The sequence below is a fragment of the Hyperoodon ampullatus genome (genome assembly GCF_949752795.1).
Source record: "Hyperoodon ampullatus genome assembly, chromosome: 9".
Taxonomy (NCBI): Eukaryota; Metazoa; Chordata; class Mammalia; order Artiodactyla; family Ziphiidae; genus Hyperoodon; species Hyperoodon ampullatus.
In genome coordinates this window covers 82,555,499-82,572,883 of record NC_136922.1, presented here as the reverse complement: position 1 = coordinate 82,572,883, position 17,385 = coordinate 82,555,499, and the positions used below count along the sequence as shown (strand labels likewise).

The 17,385-nt window shown below is 34.9% G+C and overlaps 1 protein-coding gene and 1 pseudogene across 2 annotated transcripts in view; both read left to right on the top strand.

The window, feature by feature from the left end:
• Positions 1-2,018, top strand: part of LOC307058390 (developmentally-regulated GTP-binding protein 1-like) — an 89,014-nt pseudogene extending 86,996 nt beyond the window's left edge. Inside the window, exon 6 of the transcript in view lies at positions 1,782-2,018. The product of the transcript in view is annotated as a developmentally-regulated GTP-binding protein 1-like (transcript). The remainder of the gene's footprint in view (positions 1-1,781) is intronic.
• Positions 2,019-2,953: 935 nt separating this feature from the next.
• Positions 2,954-17,385, top strand: part of POT1 (protection of telomeres 1) — a gene marked incomplete at its 5' end in the record, with an annotated part of 82,151 nt that continues 67,719 nt past the window's right edge. The window contains 3 exons of the mRNA XM_079711116.1: positions 2,954-3,076; positions 4,715-4,787; positions 8,139-8,230. Coding sequence (XP_079567242.1) covers positions 2,954-3,076; positions 4,715-4,787; positions 8,139-8,230 — 288 coding nt within the window. The remainder of the gene's footprint in view (positions 3,077-4,714; positions 4,788-8,138; positions 8,231-17,385) is intronic.

Here is a 17,385-nt window from a genome sequence, read left to right as displayed (position 1 = left end):
TACATTTAACATCTTCCACCTGGAGGGCGTTTCACTATCTGCAAGACAGCTCAAAGGATATGGCTGAGAATGTTTTCTATAGTCTTTAAGGAGGAACCAAAGGTCCTTAACTTTGTTTAATGGCTAAACCATCATTATTTTGTCTTATTTGACTATTTTCCTTTGTTTCTGCATTTTCTCATTTCTCTGACTGAATTTATTGTTTGGCTAAAGGTTTTCTACAGACAAGAAGCAGATGAAGGACATTGGCAGTGGGGGTGGGGTGGGGTCCTGTCCCTGGAAGGCCCCATAGGGTCCTGCTCAGTTACAGTAACAAAATGAAAATACTTTTTAAAAAGATGAGTAAGAAAGACTAAAAACTGTCCTTTTGGCTTAGCAACAAAGAGGTCTTCAGTTATCTTGGAAAGGCAATTTCAGTGTTAATAGGGTAGAATTGGGGGTGAAATGGAATGATGGAAGCTAGAGGTGAGGAAAGAGAAAAATTTTTCCTGAACGTTCATTTATTCAACAAATATTTAGCATCTACAGTGTGCCAGAACTGCTCACGTTTTATGCATACAATAGTAAACAATTCTCCTTGCCCTTAGTAAGCTTAGGCCGTGGAAGAATGCGTTTAAATGCCAACGGCAAATGTAAAAAATTAATAAACAGAAACCTCAATTAAATAGAGTTGGGAAACCAAAAGAGGGAGCTCTCACACCCTGCTGACCTCAACAGGAAGAAGAAAGACTTCTTTCCTGGCAAAGACTCAGCCAATGAAAAGCCATGGACTCTTTGTTTACTAAAACCCTCACAACTCCCTTTCCCCCTCTGTATCAGCTTTCTTCTTCCCTTGCCAGTCTGGGTCTTGCATGTCTCCCCCTGGCTGCAGACCCTGAGTTGCCATGCTCTGCTGATCCCAAATAAACCCACCTTTGCTGGAGAATTATCCAGTAGTTTCTTTGTTTCAGATCAACACAAAGAATAAGAAGCAAAAGTTGAAAACAGGTTGAGAGAAGATATATAATTTATGACAGAGGTGAAATGAACGTGGCAAGGATCCAGGGCCAAGGTGGAGGGCTTCACTTAGGCAAGAAGAACAGTTTTTATGAGCTGGTAGAGACCAGGGTAGGAACAAGGAGAGGATCTAAGCCTTACTTAGGAAAGTTTTCCTCTAATGGCCAGCTGCTGAGCTCAGACTGTTACCACAACTGGTGGTGTATGAATCCAGGGGTGGGAGAGAAAGGGAAGATGGACTAACACCAAGTGCTTCCTGCTGAAAAAATACTTTCTTTAAATATAGTTAGCTATTTCTTCCTGCAAATATATATGTACAGCAGATTTTTTAGTCCAAAGAGGCTTGGAAATATTTATGTAATTCTTCATTTCATTACAGTTTTGCACTGAGGTGGTTTCGCTTAAATCAAATGACTGGAGGCATAAATCGGAAATTAGCAGAGGATTCACATTTAACAATGTCTCATTAATTATAGCACAAGATCATAGCCCTATAAACTAATGAAGTGGTTAATCAAATCTGTCTGAAAAGTAGCATTACTCATTGGTGGAATTATTTTACTGTAAAAGCTGCATTTGAGCGCTTCGTTTTAGGGGGAGAGAAATGGAAGCTAAAATAAGGGCCCTGCCCACAGGAACTTCCAGCTTACCAAACGGAATCTTAAAAGCCGCTCTGGTTTTGGAAAGGCTTTTCATTGGCTACAGGATTTAGGAAACACGGAACATAGCGTTCCCGTCTACCCCCGCCCCGCACCCCCCTCCCCCACACGGCTTGCCCAAAATAGGCGGGGGCGGGGCTAAGGGGAGCGGAGGAAATTCGGGGAGCGGGAGAAGTACAGCCGCCTCACGCTTCCCCAGGTGCCGCACCCTTTAGGTGTTCCATGAAACTTCCAGGGCATTTTAGGCCTGGAAACCGTCTCGCAACTCGTCCTTCCAAGCGCCCAGTAGCAAGGGGCAGATTACCACCCCCCCCCACCGACGGTGTACGCATGCGTGGGACTGCGTTCCTAGCGTGCGTGTGACGTCACGGGCGCGCCAGTCTGAACTCTTCCTGGTTTCTCTTTAGAGCGTTGGTCAATTTCCAAGTATGTTTGGAGTTCGTTGCTCGGGTACAAGGTGAGTCGGGACCTGAACCAGTATTATGAAGAGGCTGATTTAATTTAGATAAAAATTTGGAGAAGTTATTGCAGAGAAACTGTTCGTACTTATCTTTGTTTTGAGCTTGCTGTGTTGAGCATCTTGCTTGGCGTTTTGGAGCAGCTGACTTGAGTTAATGCAGGCCCCCGCCCTCTAGACGGTCACCTGGCTTGGAGAAGCTTGGTGGGCACACACTAAAATTAAATATCGACACTAGCTCGTGTCCCAGGCAAGAAGTTTGAGAAAAAAGATTGAATCTGCAATGCACAAGTTAACATCAGTTCAATAGTCGTTTCTTTCCATTGCATAGGGGCTGGAGGGGGGGGAGACAACTGATACATTTTGGAGTAATAAGCTTTTGGTGCACAATTTGCCCACACAATATTACAACTGCCAAAGGGATTAAAAAACAAACCCAAAACTTTTCAACCTCCCTTCCCTTCCCTTCCCCAATAGTTTGTCATTTTAAAGCACAGTGGTAAAGGCAATTGCTAGTGCAGTGTTTACAGATCCTAAAACTGGCTTTTAGAAGTAGTTCTTTAAATACAAAACTAAATAAAAAAGGGTTAAGTTTCAATGCCTAGGTAGGATTCGTGTATTGATCCCTGTAATAAAATTATAGAATAATCCATCCTTCCTCCCTCTCCCCCAACAGTGATGACTAACTTAAAGGAAAGGAAAAGCAAAACTAAATCAAAGAAGCTTAAAGCAAATTATTGACTACATTTTGGATAAAACACTGGGCTTTGTGTTTTCAGCAGTAAGCTATCAACTTCCCTAACTGAATGTGCTTTCCACGGCACTGTGAAGCAGATCTGATATGCCACTTGAATTAATAAAAGAAGTCAAAGGAGTGCCTGAAGTTGATCTGCTAAGTAAATTACACAAAGTAGATTTCAGATACCTACAGCCAGGTTGTGATTATAGCAGGAAATATATCGAGGTAAGAATCTTCATAACTCAGAATAGTTGTGTTTTGTTTTCAGCAGTTGGATTGTCAAGTGCCTAGCTGTGGTTTTTCTTTGAATTTCTCATGCTTGTGGGTAACTGAGCTTCTTGGATCCACAAGTCAATGTTTTTCATCAAATTAGGGATATTATTAGCTAATGTTTCTTGGATTTTTTTTTAGTATATTATTACTCATTTCTCCTTCTGGATGTCAGTTACATGTATGTTTGTATGTTGGACTGTTTGATGTTGTACTTCTGGTCTCTGAGGTAGTTTGTTTTTCTTCAGTACTGTTTTGTTTTTGTTTTGTTTTTTGGCTGAGAGGGATTTTCAGATTGTGGAATTTCTATTGTTCTGTCTTTAAGTTTACTGAACTTTTTTTTTTGTTATATTCAATATTCTTTTATGTATATTTAGTGAATTTTTAATTTTAGTTATTGTATATTTAAGTTTTGGACAAAGTTAAGAATGCTGGGAAGGAGGTAAGGGGCTTACTGATAAAATGGGTCTGATAGTAAAAGAAGGGGAAATAATGCCACACTTCAGTTTTGCCCTTCTAATCAATATTCTCCATGTAGACATTTATCTTTTATTTCTTTGTTTATTTTCTATTTTCCTTATATTTTCTTTCATATGAAATAGAGTGTTACGTATTACAGTTGGTCTTCTCTACTTCATTGAATTTAAATTCCTAATCAAATGCTTGTTAGTATTTGCAAACTCATTTTGCATTTGGTTGATTCGGATGGTGTTTCTTACATACTTGTATTTATTAATAAAGTGCTGTGATTAGATTCCTTTTCTTTGTGACAGGTCATTAATACTAATTATTACTGAGCTGTATCTAACTTTATCATTCTTCTCTTATTTTGTGTGTTTGATATAGAAGCATTTAAATGAAATATTTTTTAAATTCTAGCACTTTTATTAGTGTTACTAAAATAAACCCCTTTAGATATAAGTACAATGTCAGTTTGAATTCTTAAATTCCCTTGTCTAACCTGCACGTGTCTGTAGATATCTCAAGAAACGTATTTATGTTTCTTGAATTTTATTAAATACATTTTACTGTGAAATTCATTGGTTTTAGTATACAGTTCTGTGAGTTTTGAGAGATATATAAAAACATATAACTAAAACCATAATCAAGCTATAGAACAGACGATCGCCCTCCCCCCAAAAATTTTATAGTCAGCTGCTACCCTAATTTCAGTCCCTGGCAACCACTTTTGACCAGTTTTCTGAGAGTATACAGTATTCTTGCCTTTCAAGAATGCCATGTAAATTGAATCATACAGTATGTAGACTTTTATTTTTTTAATTGAAATATAATTGATGTACAATATTATATGTTACAGGTATCAGTAGGTAGCCTTTTGATTCTGGCTTCTTTCACTCAATACATTTCAGACTCTTCAGGTTGTTGAGTTTATCAATAGTATTACTTTTTATTGGTTGCTAGAATTCCATCACAGTCTGTTTATCCATTCCCCAGTGTAGCAGTACTTGGATTCTTTCCAGTATTTTGTAATGATGAATAAAGCAAATTAAAAATTTTAGTCTAATTTTTACTTGTATCTGGTGTTATAATCTCTTTTGGCTTTTCTGTGTAACTGTTCTTCTCTCGTTTCAGGGAAAACTCTCACTTATCTCTTCTTTAACTTATGATGGAAACAGAAGAGCTGTTTTGAAGATTGGACTACAAGGTATATAAGAAGACCATTTCTGCTTAACTTTTTGCTTGTAATCTAGAAATGGGTAACTTTATATATGTATACATACACACATAAGCACAAAAATCATTTCTAGTATAAAAATCTATGGAATGAAAGGTTATTCTTTTCCTCTCTAAATTTTTTTCTCCGAAGTCTATCCTCTCCCCATTCCCCCACTGCTTCTGTTTTACTTCAGATTCCTTTAACGTCCTATCTAGACTATTACAATAACTAACTCATCCCCCTACTTCTAGTTTCACTAATGTGACCCAAACAGCTTAGCAAATTTTAAGAAAATGCTACTTTCAGCATGTTATTTCTTACCCAGGTGTAGTTACATGAGAGAGAATTCTTCTTCCTAGTAACCCTTAAATAATCCTGGTAAGAGCTTAGAATACTTGGGGACCAAAGTAAATCTCATCTGAAGTCTGAAATTAGTTGAATGAATGAAGAATGGTCTACAGCAGTGAATGGGAAACAAACTTTGAACCACATTTCTACAACTATTGAAAACCAGATATATATCAGACACTGTTCTAAGTACAGGGAATATAGCAGTGACCGAAACAACGTTCTTGCATTCATGGAGTTTACATTGTAGGGGAATAAATAAATTCAACAAATAATTATATAAAGTAATAACTGATAGAAATGTGGTTTGTAGACAAATAGAGCAGGATAAGGTGGTATGCCTGATGTATTATCCTTTTATATATTCCTAGGTATGATTTGCTAATATTTTGTTAAGGATTTTTGCATTTAAATTTATGAAAAATATGATAGGAATCTGTCTTTTCCTGTAGTGATTGGTAATTTATGTTTCTAAGGGAATTTATCAGGTCATCTTGGTTGTCAGATATATTGGCATAAAGTCATTCATAATATACATTTTATATGCTTTTAATATTGGTAGGATCTGTAGTGGTATCCCATTTCACTGATTTGATCATTTGTGACTATTTTCTCTCTCTCTCTCTCTCTCACTCTCACTCTCACTCACTTACTTTTTTTTCTGATCATTCTGGCTAGAGATTTATTTTACTGATCTTTAAAATCGGCCTTTCTTTTCATTAATTTTTCTCTATTTTCCAGTTTTCAGTAACATTTCTTCTCTGTTAATCTGCTGTTAACTCCAATCAGTGTACTGTTAGCTCCTAATATTATATTTTTCAACTCTGGAAGTTCATCTTGAGTTTTTTCATATCTGCCAGTTCTCCTCATCTATTTTCTTCTACTTCCTTGAACATGTACTTTTAATAACTGTTTCTTCTCTGGCAATCCTATCATCGCTGTCATTTCTTGAGTTCTTTTCTATTGATTCCCTGCCCCCCCCACCATCCTTATGTGTTTTTCCTTTCTGTATGGTTGGCAGTTTTTGTTTTTGTTTTGTTTTTGGTTTTTTTGCGGTACGCGGGCCTCTCACTGTTGTGGCCTCTCCCGTTGCGGAGCACAGGCTCCGGACGCGCAGGCTCAGCGGCCATGGCTCACAGGCCCAGCCGCTCCGCGGCATGAGGGATCTTCCTGGACCAGGGCACGAACCCGTGTCCCCTGCATCGGCAGACAAACTCTCAACCACTGCGCCACCAGGGAAGCCCGGTTGGCAGTTTTTTAACTGGATCCTGGACATTTAGAATTTTATATTATCAAATATTGGATTTATTTGTAATCCTTTAAATATTATTTGTCTTTGTTCTGGAATACTGTAAATTCTCTTGGAATCAGTTTGATTAGCTTTGTTAGGATGGATCTAGAGCAGCCTTTATTTGGGGGCTAATTTGCCCTTATCACTAAGAAGTGCCCTTCTGACAAGTTTACTATGTGTTTTGTGTATGAGGATTCCACTCTGGCTGGTTGGAACCAGAAGAGTTCACAGCCCTGTGTGAGTCTCAGAATTGTTCTGCCTGTTTCTTTCAAGTGGTTCTAATCCCTTTCCTCCCATGCTTTTGGAGATCAGTACTCAACCAAAGACCAGAAGGCACCCATCTCCAGAGCACTCTTATCTATGTTGCTGTCTTCCTTTCAGCATCATGTCATGCAGATTCTAGCTGCCTTGCTGTCCTCAAATCTGAACTCTTCTGAATTCAGTGAGGCTGTTGGGCTTTCTTTGGATTTTTACCTCCATTTTCTGCTGCCTGGAAACTCTTTCCAGGAAGTAAGCTGGGGCTATTGCTTTGTTTTCCATCTCAAAGAGATCACTTACCTGCACTTACTGTTGTCCAGTGTCTGAAAACTGTTGTTTTATATATATTTTCTTAGTTTTCTAGTTGCTTTAAGGCCGGAGAGCAAATCCCGTCCCTGTTACTCTGTCATGGCCAGAAATAGACATTTGATAGGTCATTTAAGATATTACAGAAGTAAGTTATATCTTGATTAGAAGCCATTGTATTTTTGTTTTTAAGGAACATTACTGTTTCAGTTTATGTATATACTTGTTTTGAGGAGTTGGATGAAAGAGGTAAGTGAAAGGAGGCAATAGGCAGATGTAGTTGTTTCATTGCTGGTGATAAAGTAGCAGATTCAAGAGTTCTAAGTTACACTGCAAAGTTTAGAAAGATCTTTCATGTACTTCATAGATGCATGAAAGTCTGATATGAAGGCAGTTTCTTCTAGTAGTTGAATGTTTGAAAGCTGATATTAATGTGACCTCCCTCAGATGATATAGTAATTGAATCTTAGCATTTGGACTTGCTTCAGTGGTTCTAGGAGGTGGCCTCTGAAGAATGAAGATTATGGAGATTCTTTATCAAAGCCTAGAATATCCAAATGAGATTATTGTAAAATGTTTGTTTCTTCTTTTCCAAGTAATTTTCATTGTCAAAATCACAGATAGCTTGGTTTTTACACACACATGCTCTTTTATTCTTCAATATGTGGGTGCTGGGGGAGAAGAACACACTTCCCTAGATTAAAACTTCATGTTCTAATAATTATAGATTACCAGAAGATCAGTAAAAATGAAGTATTTGGGGAGTGATATGTTATACACTATAAAAATTGAATAATTGTAACTTATTCAGTTCTTTTGATCATAACCATGTGAAAATAAATTGAAAGTGGTCATTATATGATGTTAATGTAGTATTTACAGAAATTTGTAAAACATTTTAGGTGAAACTAGTTATAATTTTGGTTTTAATACCTAGTAGCATTCTATACATTATTTTTATGATACTTAAGGTGTTAAGAGTAAACTACAAGTGAATTATAAACATTTTAATTACTCTTCTTCATAATTATATTTTGAAGTATCTATAGTTTTTAGAATTTAGTTGTCATCAATTTTCTTGTCTGGAACACCTTTATATCTAAAGTGTTTTTCTGTGTGTCTGTGTTTCTCCGCAGAACAAGAAAATTCAAATTCGGAGATTAACACCCTCAGTGTATTATTTTTTGGAAAATTAGCAAAGGACTGTGCTAAAGTTTTCTATGAAGGGGTAAAGTATTTTTATATTACTTTATCTTTTTTGCAGTAGACTTAGAATTATTGATGATGCTGTATTTATCCTATAGGCCATTTTTTTAGTGATTCATTATATATTTGTAGGTATATGAAAAATTATACTTAAAAAAGCAACATCTTTAAAATTGAACACTCGTAAGAGGTTAGTAAAACTTATCATTGACATAAAAAGGGACCATTTTTCCTCTAACTTAAGTTTAATTTTTAGTGTTCAATAGAATATCTTAAAGATATGTACATTTCTCTTCACTTAATTAAAAAATAATTCTCACTAACTAAAAAATAATGAGCTATAACTCTGTATTTTTATAATATTTTCTATAATTGTTATAAAAATAAATACCTGCTAAATCCCCAACAAGATAATACCAAACCAAACACAACAGCATATTAAAAGGAGTAAACACCATGACCAAGGGGGATTTATCCCAGAAATGGGATTTTTGGTTCAACATAAGAAAATCAATCATTGTAATACATCACAGTAATAGAGGAAAGGGAAAAAGACACAAACAATCATCTTAGTTGATGCAGGAAAGGCATTTGAAAAATTCTACACACTTTCATAATCAAAACACTCAGAAAACTAGGAATAGAAGGGAACTTCTCAACATAGTAAAGATCAATTATGAAAAACCTACAGCTAACATCATGCTCAGTGGTGAAAGACTGAAAGCATTCCTCCCAAGGTTAGGAACAGGACAAGGACGCTTGCTTTCACCACTGTTATTCAACGTTGTACTGGAACTTCTAGCCAGAGCAACTAAGTAAGAAAGAAATAAAAGACATCTAAATTGTAAAAGAAGAAGTAAAACTATCTCTCTTCTCAGATGACATGATCTGATATATAGAAAATCTTAAAGAATCCAAAAGAAAGCTACTAGGGCTAATACATGAATTTAGCAATATTGCAGGTCACAAGATCAACACACTAAAATCAGTAGCACCATCCAGTAGAACTGTTAGCAATGATGGAAATGTTCTATATCTGTGCTGTCAGTATGGTAGCCACTAGTCATATTTGGCCAATGAGCACTTAAAATATGGCTAGTACAGCTGAGGAACTAAATTTTAAACTTTGTATAATATCATTTTAATTAAATTCAAATAGCCACATATGGCTAATTGATACTGTATTGGACAGCACATCTCCAGAAATTAACCACTGTTTGGTGTATAATCTTACAGATTTTTTCTGCATGCGTATTCAAATGATTTAAAATTAACTTTCTGTAAGAATCTCATAACATCTTTGATGTTAATTGGAGATCCTCTAGATATTTGCAAAACCAGTTTTGGCAATTAACCAATATTGAAGCATATAGCTGTAAAACATTGTTGAGTCATTGATAAGTCTCCAAATAAGTTGCTCAGAGTTAGACAGTACTTCTATAATGATGTTGCAGGAATATTAGATATATGGTTTCAATCCTTTTTGATTCATGGTTGTTATTAACAAGTAAATGACGTGGGAAAAAACAATGGTTTCTGCAAAATGACACAGTCAGATGAGATTGTCTGTACTCTGTCTCTTTTTTCATTTAGGTTCAGTAAACATTTATTAAGGGCTGACATTTTGCTTGACTCTGTGCTAGGCTCTGGAGAAACCAAAATGAATAATACACAGTGCTTGACCTTATGGAGTCCACTATCGCTAGCCTAATGGAAAATCATTTAATGGTGGTAACTATAATAGAACTGGAATAGCAACCTCAATAAACTGAATCTGCCTGGAGGATTTGGGGAAAAACATCAAAGAGTAGGCACTTAGTTTTTTAGTGGAATATTTTATTTGCTAGTCTTTAAACTTTTTATTATGAAAATTTTCTAACATATATATAAGTGGTGAGAATTGTATAACGATTGTCCATATTCCGAATATCTAACTTTAGTTATCAGCATTCAGGCTCTTATTTCATCTGTTTCATCTTTTCATTTTACTGCCACAGACTATTTTGAAGCAAATATCAGGAATTATATAATTTAAACCCTAAAAATTTCAGTATGTAAAAGAGAAGGCATCCTAAAATTATACGTGTATATGTATATATACAAATGAATACATACCATAGTACAATTATACTACTGAAATATTAACATCAGCTTTTATAAACCATGAAATATCATCAATGTATTCATGTATATATACACACATATCTGTGTATATCTATGTGTCTTACTATCTATTTGAATAAACACAATTTCATCATTATGCCTAAATAATTTAACAGTAATTCCTCTATATAATCAAATGTCAAGTCAGTGTTCCAATTTCCCTGATTATCTCTTAAATTATTTTTAAATTTATTTTCTTCTACCAGGAGGAGACTTGAGGTAGGGAACTCAGTGAGGAGACCGTAACAGTAATTCAGTAGCTATTGTGGATGTATAAAGACCAAAGCTAAAGCATTTGTTGAATTGACCTAGAATTGATTAGTTGTATATGTGTGTGTGTTTGTAGTTTGGAGAACTGACCTAAGAAAACTGTACGATTTATGTCAGAGAGCATTTCGCCTGTGTTCTCTCCTAGGAATTTTTTGCTAAGTTTCTGTAAGGAGGTGGTAAATCAGTTAATTTTTTCTTAATTTATAATTTGAACAAAGAAAAGAATTAGTGTAGTGATTTTTTTTCTCAGTGAAAAGCTGTTATTAAGTCAGTGGTATATCTTAAAATCTTACTTCACAATTTGAAGAAATCAAATAGTTGCCATGCAATTCATGTCCAGAAATTCCTAGGACAGTTCATTAGACTGTTTCTCTTCAGAATGATAACTAGACTAATTTTCGATGCAATTTTAAAAACTTTGAATGAGATATAGTTTTAATATGGTTGGTATGGCACTGTGAAGTTCTAGAGGCAAGTATACTAAAAAAGTACTATCTGACAGTCTTATCAAGAAAGGGGACTAGGAAATAAAGTATATAAAGCATGTGTACACACACACACACACACACACACACACACACACACACAGAGAAAATCATACCTGCTTGAGGCCGTTTAGGTAGGGTAGGATCCAGTATCTCTATATAGTTATTTTGATGAGGCACTTTTGTGGGTGGCTCCAGTAAAGGCCTGTTATTGTTCCTTATTATTATTCTTCTTGCCCTTAAAGGCATGACTTTATTTCACCTTTGTTAAAATAATTAATATTTATGATGACAGTTCTGAATTATTAAGAATTCAGTGTTTAATAAGTCCCCAAATCATGCCATTTTTTAAGGAAGATATTCTTCAGGAATGATGAGAGTGAGAGGGAGGGAGAGAGAGGAATGAAAGTGAGAATACTAGGTAGGTGTTTAACAGGGAAGGATTCACTTATTTAGAAAAATAACTTACATATTTTTCCCTTGAACTAGAAAACAATTTCTCTATTATAATACTTTGATGAGATAGGGGAAAATGAAAAAAATCAGTTTAATGACTAATTTACATATGGATACTAAGTTATAACAGATATTTTCTCTGGCTGCCCATCCTTCAAAACATAAAAAAAAACAACCCCAAATCAGTGTATTAACAGCTTTCTCATTCTTCAGGCTGTTAGGTATGCATAGGCAAGTTTTGCAATAGTACATTGAATTAGTAATATTTAGTTTTCATGGGTTATAGAATATTTAAATATACATGAAATGTAGCTTCATGTTCTTATTTCAGATGAACTCTTTCCTTTCTGTAAAGAAGTACACTTTTAACAGTTTTAGAGATTTCAAGGACCTGGGCCAGGAAATAATAGCCTCCTTCCTTTCAATTTGCTAAGATCATTAAAGTTGCCTTTCTTTTCTTCGCTCCTGATATTTTTTTTAATAAGTACAACATTACACTCTCTGCTTCAGTTTCCTTCGGGGGAGAAAAGTTGATTTTAATGCATGATCAGGAAGAGGCTTTAGCATCCTGTTTTAAGAGTCAACTGTCAATAAAACTAAAGCCTGCTTCATTTTTATGAAAGGGCCTATAGTTTATAGATGAAGATGAGACCCTAGGGTGCTCGGATCTCCAGTGAATCCCCAACAGTGTATAGATAGCCAAAAAAGGTTCTTCAACCAATTAAAAGTGTATGTAAATGTATTTATGTATTTCCCCCCCCACCGAGGAGGCCATCTGTAACTCTTACCTCATTCTCAAAGAGATCCATGAACATATGATCATCAAGAGCTGCTTTCTAAAGGCCCAATTTCATGATTCTATCGCAGTATATAGTTGAGTTAATATTGAACTCCAAAAGCAATTAGCTCTTTGCCCACATTATACAGAAATAATAATGATCTGATATTAGAAGTTGGTATCTTACAAAAATCTTCATGTATTGTTTTTAGAAAAGTTTTATGTTAATGAGAGTCAAGTGCTAATATGAATGTAACGTTTTAATCGTCTTAAAGAATTTTTTGAAACATTTTACAAAGGAAATACAAAAGAATCTTTGGAGGAAATGTTCTAGGTAGAGTTGCTATTAGGTTTGTGTGTATTACATTTATTATGCATATATTAATTTTTTTTTTTTACCTTAGTGCATGGATCTCTGTTTATCTTATACTTCCTTCCTCCTCATTAGTCCTGGGTGCCTCTGACTATGTATGTGCGTGTGCATATGAATGTGTGTGTTTGTTTTTGGAGGGGTTCATAATTAAAGAGCTCTTCTGGCTGGCATGTTTGGATGTTTTGAAGTGAAATGACATAAAGAGATTGTAAATTCTAATTTCTAGTGATGTAAGGAGATTAAAGAACTTACTTTTCTGTTTCTTTTTCTGTCCTTTATTTTACATAGTTCAATAGCAAAGGCCATACTTAAGAGGCTGTTAGATTTTGCTTAAGCTTAGGCAACAAAACACATTTGTTTATTTTTCAAACATTTATTAAAGCTAGCTTCTAATGCTTAATCAGGTTTTTGGAATCTTTTACTAAAATATGGTGCTAATCTTTTATATATTATATTACTAATCTTTTATTGAGAATATCATATTACATTTGTGTGGAACTTTACAGATTGCAAAGTGCTTCCGTATACGTTTATCGTTTGAGCCATTAGTAACCCTCTGTCCTGATGGTCAGTAGTACTGTTATTCTAAAGCTAACCTTGTAGTAAGTACAGAAGCTACTCTGTCTCCACGACTGTATTTTTGTCCTGCCTCAAGGAGATATTGTGGACTTGAATTAGGTCTTGCAAATATTTGCCTTAGAAGATTTTGTTCTTCTTGTGTGGCCATGGTTTTAAAAGCATTCAAGCAGCATGGAGGGGCATAACCAGAAAAGCAAGAGGTGCCCCACTCCCTCTGAACTGACTCTCATTACCTACTCCCATTATTAGATAAAACCACTGCTGTCTTTTTTTTTTGTATCCTTCCAGCTTTTATATATGTGTGTATATATGTATACTTATATATGTATGTATCTTTATATACATATAAACATATATGTACATTTTCTACAAAATGACATCATACAATCCATGTTTTGTAAATTGCTTTATTTCACAATGTATCTTGGACGTCTTAGAGAAGTGTTTTAAAAATAAATACATGGGGCTTCCTTGGTGGCGCAGTGGTTGAGAGTCCGCCTGCCGATGCAGGGGAAGCGGGTTCGTGCCCCGGTCTGGGAAGATCCCACATGCCGCGGAGCGGCTGGGCCCGTGAGCCATGGCCGCTGAGCCTGCGCGTCCGGAGCCTGTGCTCCGCAATGGGAGAGGCCACAACAGTGAGAGGCCCGCGTACCACAAAAAAAAAAAAATAATAAATAAATAAATAAATAAATAAATACATGGTATTGAATATTAGGGATCTGTTTGCTTATATTTTAAATACGTTTTTATCTTTATCCTTCCTTAACATTCTTGTATTTATTAAATTCTTACCTGAGAAATAATATAAAAGGTTTAAAATATAATGAGTTAGTAAAACATGTACATGTATCTATAAAACATGTATGATATATTAGATATTAGTATTTTTCCTAACTGATATGAAAGGTGTCTTCTGCTTTTGAAATATATTTTAAATAGGTATTCATTAAAATAGAATAGAACCATACAACTAATTAGTACTTGTCAGATAATAGGATGTTGGTAATGGTAAGTCAAGGTTTCTCCTTTTAAAATATAATGGTGAGAAGACTGAGGTCACAATTTAGTTTAAATTCCTTCTGCGTTTAAAATCATGAATGTTGATCATTTGGGAGGTCTAATTAGGCTATTTATTTTAGAGTCTATAATATTAAGGTTAAAGATTGTTACAAATCAAAGGTAGAACTTTTTGCATAAAAGAATGAATTTTTATTGTGAGGTGGATGGACCTAGAGACTGTCACACAGATTGAAGTAAGTCAGAAAGAGAAAAACAAATACCGTATGCTAACACATATTAATGTGGAATCTAAATTAAAAAAAATTTTTAATAAATAAAATAAGTAAATAAATAAAAGAAAAAGAAAAAAGGTCAGAAGAACCTAGGGGCAAGACGGGAATAAAGATGCAGACTTACTAGAGAATGGACTTGAGGATACGGGGAGTGGGAAGGGTAAGCTGGGACAAAGTGAGAGAGTGCCATGGACATATATACACTACCAAACGTAAAATAGATAGCTAGTGGGAAGCAGCCGCATAGCACAGGGAGATCAGTTCGGTGCTTTGTGACCACCTAGAGGGGTGGGATAGGGAGGGTGGGGGGGAGGGAGATTCAAGAGGGAAGAGATATGGGAACATATGTATATGTATAACTGATTCACTTTGTTATACAGCAGAAACTAACACACCATTGTAAAGCAATTATACTCTAATAAAGATGTTAAAAAGCTTTTAAAAATAAATGTGGACATACACAGGGTAAAAAAAAAATGGATGAATTTTTATAGCTCGATTCTTACACCTTTCTTCTTTGTCACTTGTTTCCTTAAGATTAGCTCTGTATTTGAATACAGCAATCCTAAAACATCTTTGCTTTGCTAGATTAATGGTACATTTTGTGGGAATACAAATGGTCTAATTGAAATTCCCTCCATCTGAGGCATTTTTTTCAGTTATAACTTTTATTTAAAGAAAGTTTTAACATTAATATGTAGATATAAAATAGGAAAGACTTTTCCAAAGTATTTTAAAAGTTTAAAAAAAGGTCTTATCACAAAACTGTCAAAGTTACAGACATTTGCTTTGTTAATACGTTTTTTCCCGTTCCTGTAAGATTTACTTCTGAAAGAGGAGGTAGAGTAGTACCTACCATGGAAGTCAGGAGATCTGGGTTCTTGTCTTTGTCTACAACTAATTAGCTGTGTGTGACCTTAACCTGCTCATTTATTCTCTCTGGCCCTTATTTTCTTATCTGAAAGATGGAGGTGTTTGATTATGCGATCTCTGAGGTCCTTCACAATTCTAAAATGCTAAGATTCTATGAAGTAAGTTTTGTAGTAGTTGTATAGTTTATGTTAAGATTTAATGAAGGTATATTTTATGTAATGTGTGTTTGTGTGTTTGTGTGTGTATATTCATATATTTAGGTATTCATTGAGTTGTCTAAACACTTGTTGAATGTTTTTTGTCTTCTATGCTCGATGTCAGAGACATTTTAACTGAATAAGACAGTTATGGACCTTGCCTTCATGGAATAGTTTTCAATGGAGAAGAGTGGAATTAAACAACTATTATGTAATTAATTATTTTATCCAGATGTGATATGTACTAAGAAGACTGAATAGCAGAATGAGAAAAATAGCCGAAAGAATGAACATAGGGGTACCAGGAGAGTAGATAAGTAAGAGAGAACAGCATATACAGAGGCCCTGAGTGAGGATCCTGGAATGCTAAGGAATTATGGTAAGGCAGAGTTCCAGAGTGAGTCACGCGAAATGCGGCTGGTAAGCTGAGTGGGCATCAGATCATAAAATGATTTGTAGACCATTTAAAGATTTTGGTTTTTTAATGCTAATATTACATATATTACTTCCAGTTGTGTCCTTGGTGTTACATGATCCAGTAAGTGCTAATACCCATGAAATACATTTATTATGTTAAAGAAACATTTTCTGTCAATCACTGCACTATCAATGACGTCAGGTCCCTGGTTTTTCCCTGTACGCTTTCACTCTTTAACAGTGTTTTAAGATGTGATAACCTAACAGTATTTGCAAGGTCAGTATAGTAAAAATTACTTAATGCCTGTTAAAGTCAGATAAGTTTTTCTTTTTGGATTATCAACTGTTTCATATTTTCTTTGCCCTTTTCCTGCTCAGTGATGACTTAAGAATTTTTAGTATATTATCCATTAAAAATAAGCAAATTAATACACTGGTTTTGTGATTTACATTTTTGTTACCTATTGGTTTGCTTCCTATTTCACCACTGATTGTGTTCCTCATTGGGAGATATTAGCGTGTAAAAACCATGGTTGTTTATATGCAAGTAAGTTGTCTGATATTTTTTCCTTTTAATTGTTCATTTTTAAAGAACACTTACGTTAAAAAGACCCGTACTGATTTCATTCATTTTCTTTGCAACTTGTTTGCGGTAGAAATATTCCTGTTGGCTACACTGAAAATTGTCTAATGATGAGGGCTCAATCTATCTAAGGCACTGTGACAAAAGGGAAATGACTGCTTTGCTGATATCTGAGTATGCCGAGTTATTTCAAAGATTTCATTTCAAATGTGTTTTCACTTTTATAACTTTGATGCAAATATAGCAATTAAAACCTTATCCTTTTTAGCAGCAGGGTTATGTTTCTCAAGATGGTTTTCTAATACTGTTTTCAGCAGACTGAGATAGGCACCTACTCTGACATATCAGAATACTTTAGTCTCACCACTGAACTGTGTAATTCCCATTCTTGTTTGAATGGCTTCAGTATGCTATGCTCTTCTCAGAAACTTAGAACAATGTGTATTAAATCTCATTTTCAACTCAATCTAATGAGTGTTTATACAAACTAAAACAGCGTATTATATATTTATGTTTCTTATCCTCTGTATATTTGAATTAATTTGAAAGTCATTATGATTAATAAATTCATGGGACATGAATCCTAAGCCATTTATTTTTTTCTCTTTTGTTTAGATCTGTATTTCAGTTTCTACCAGTGTTCATTAATTTATTCAACAGATATTTGTTGACCACTGATTATGAACAGAAGCCTCCACTAGTCACTTGTGT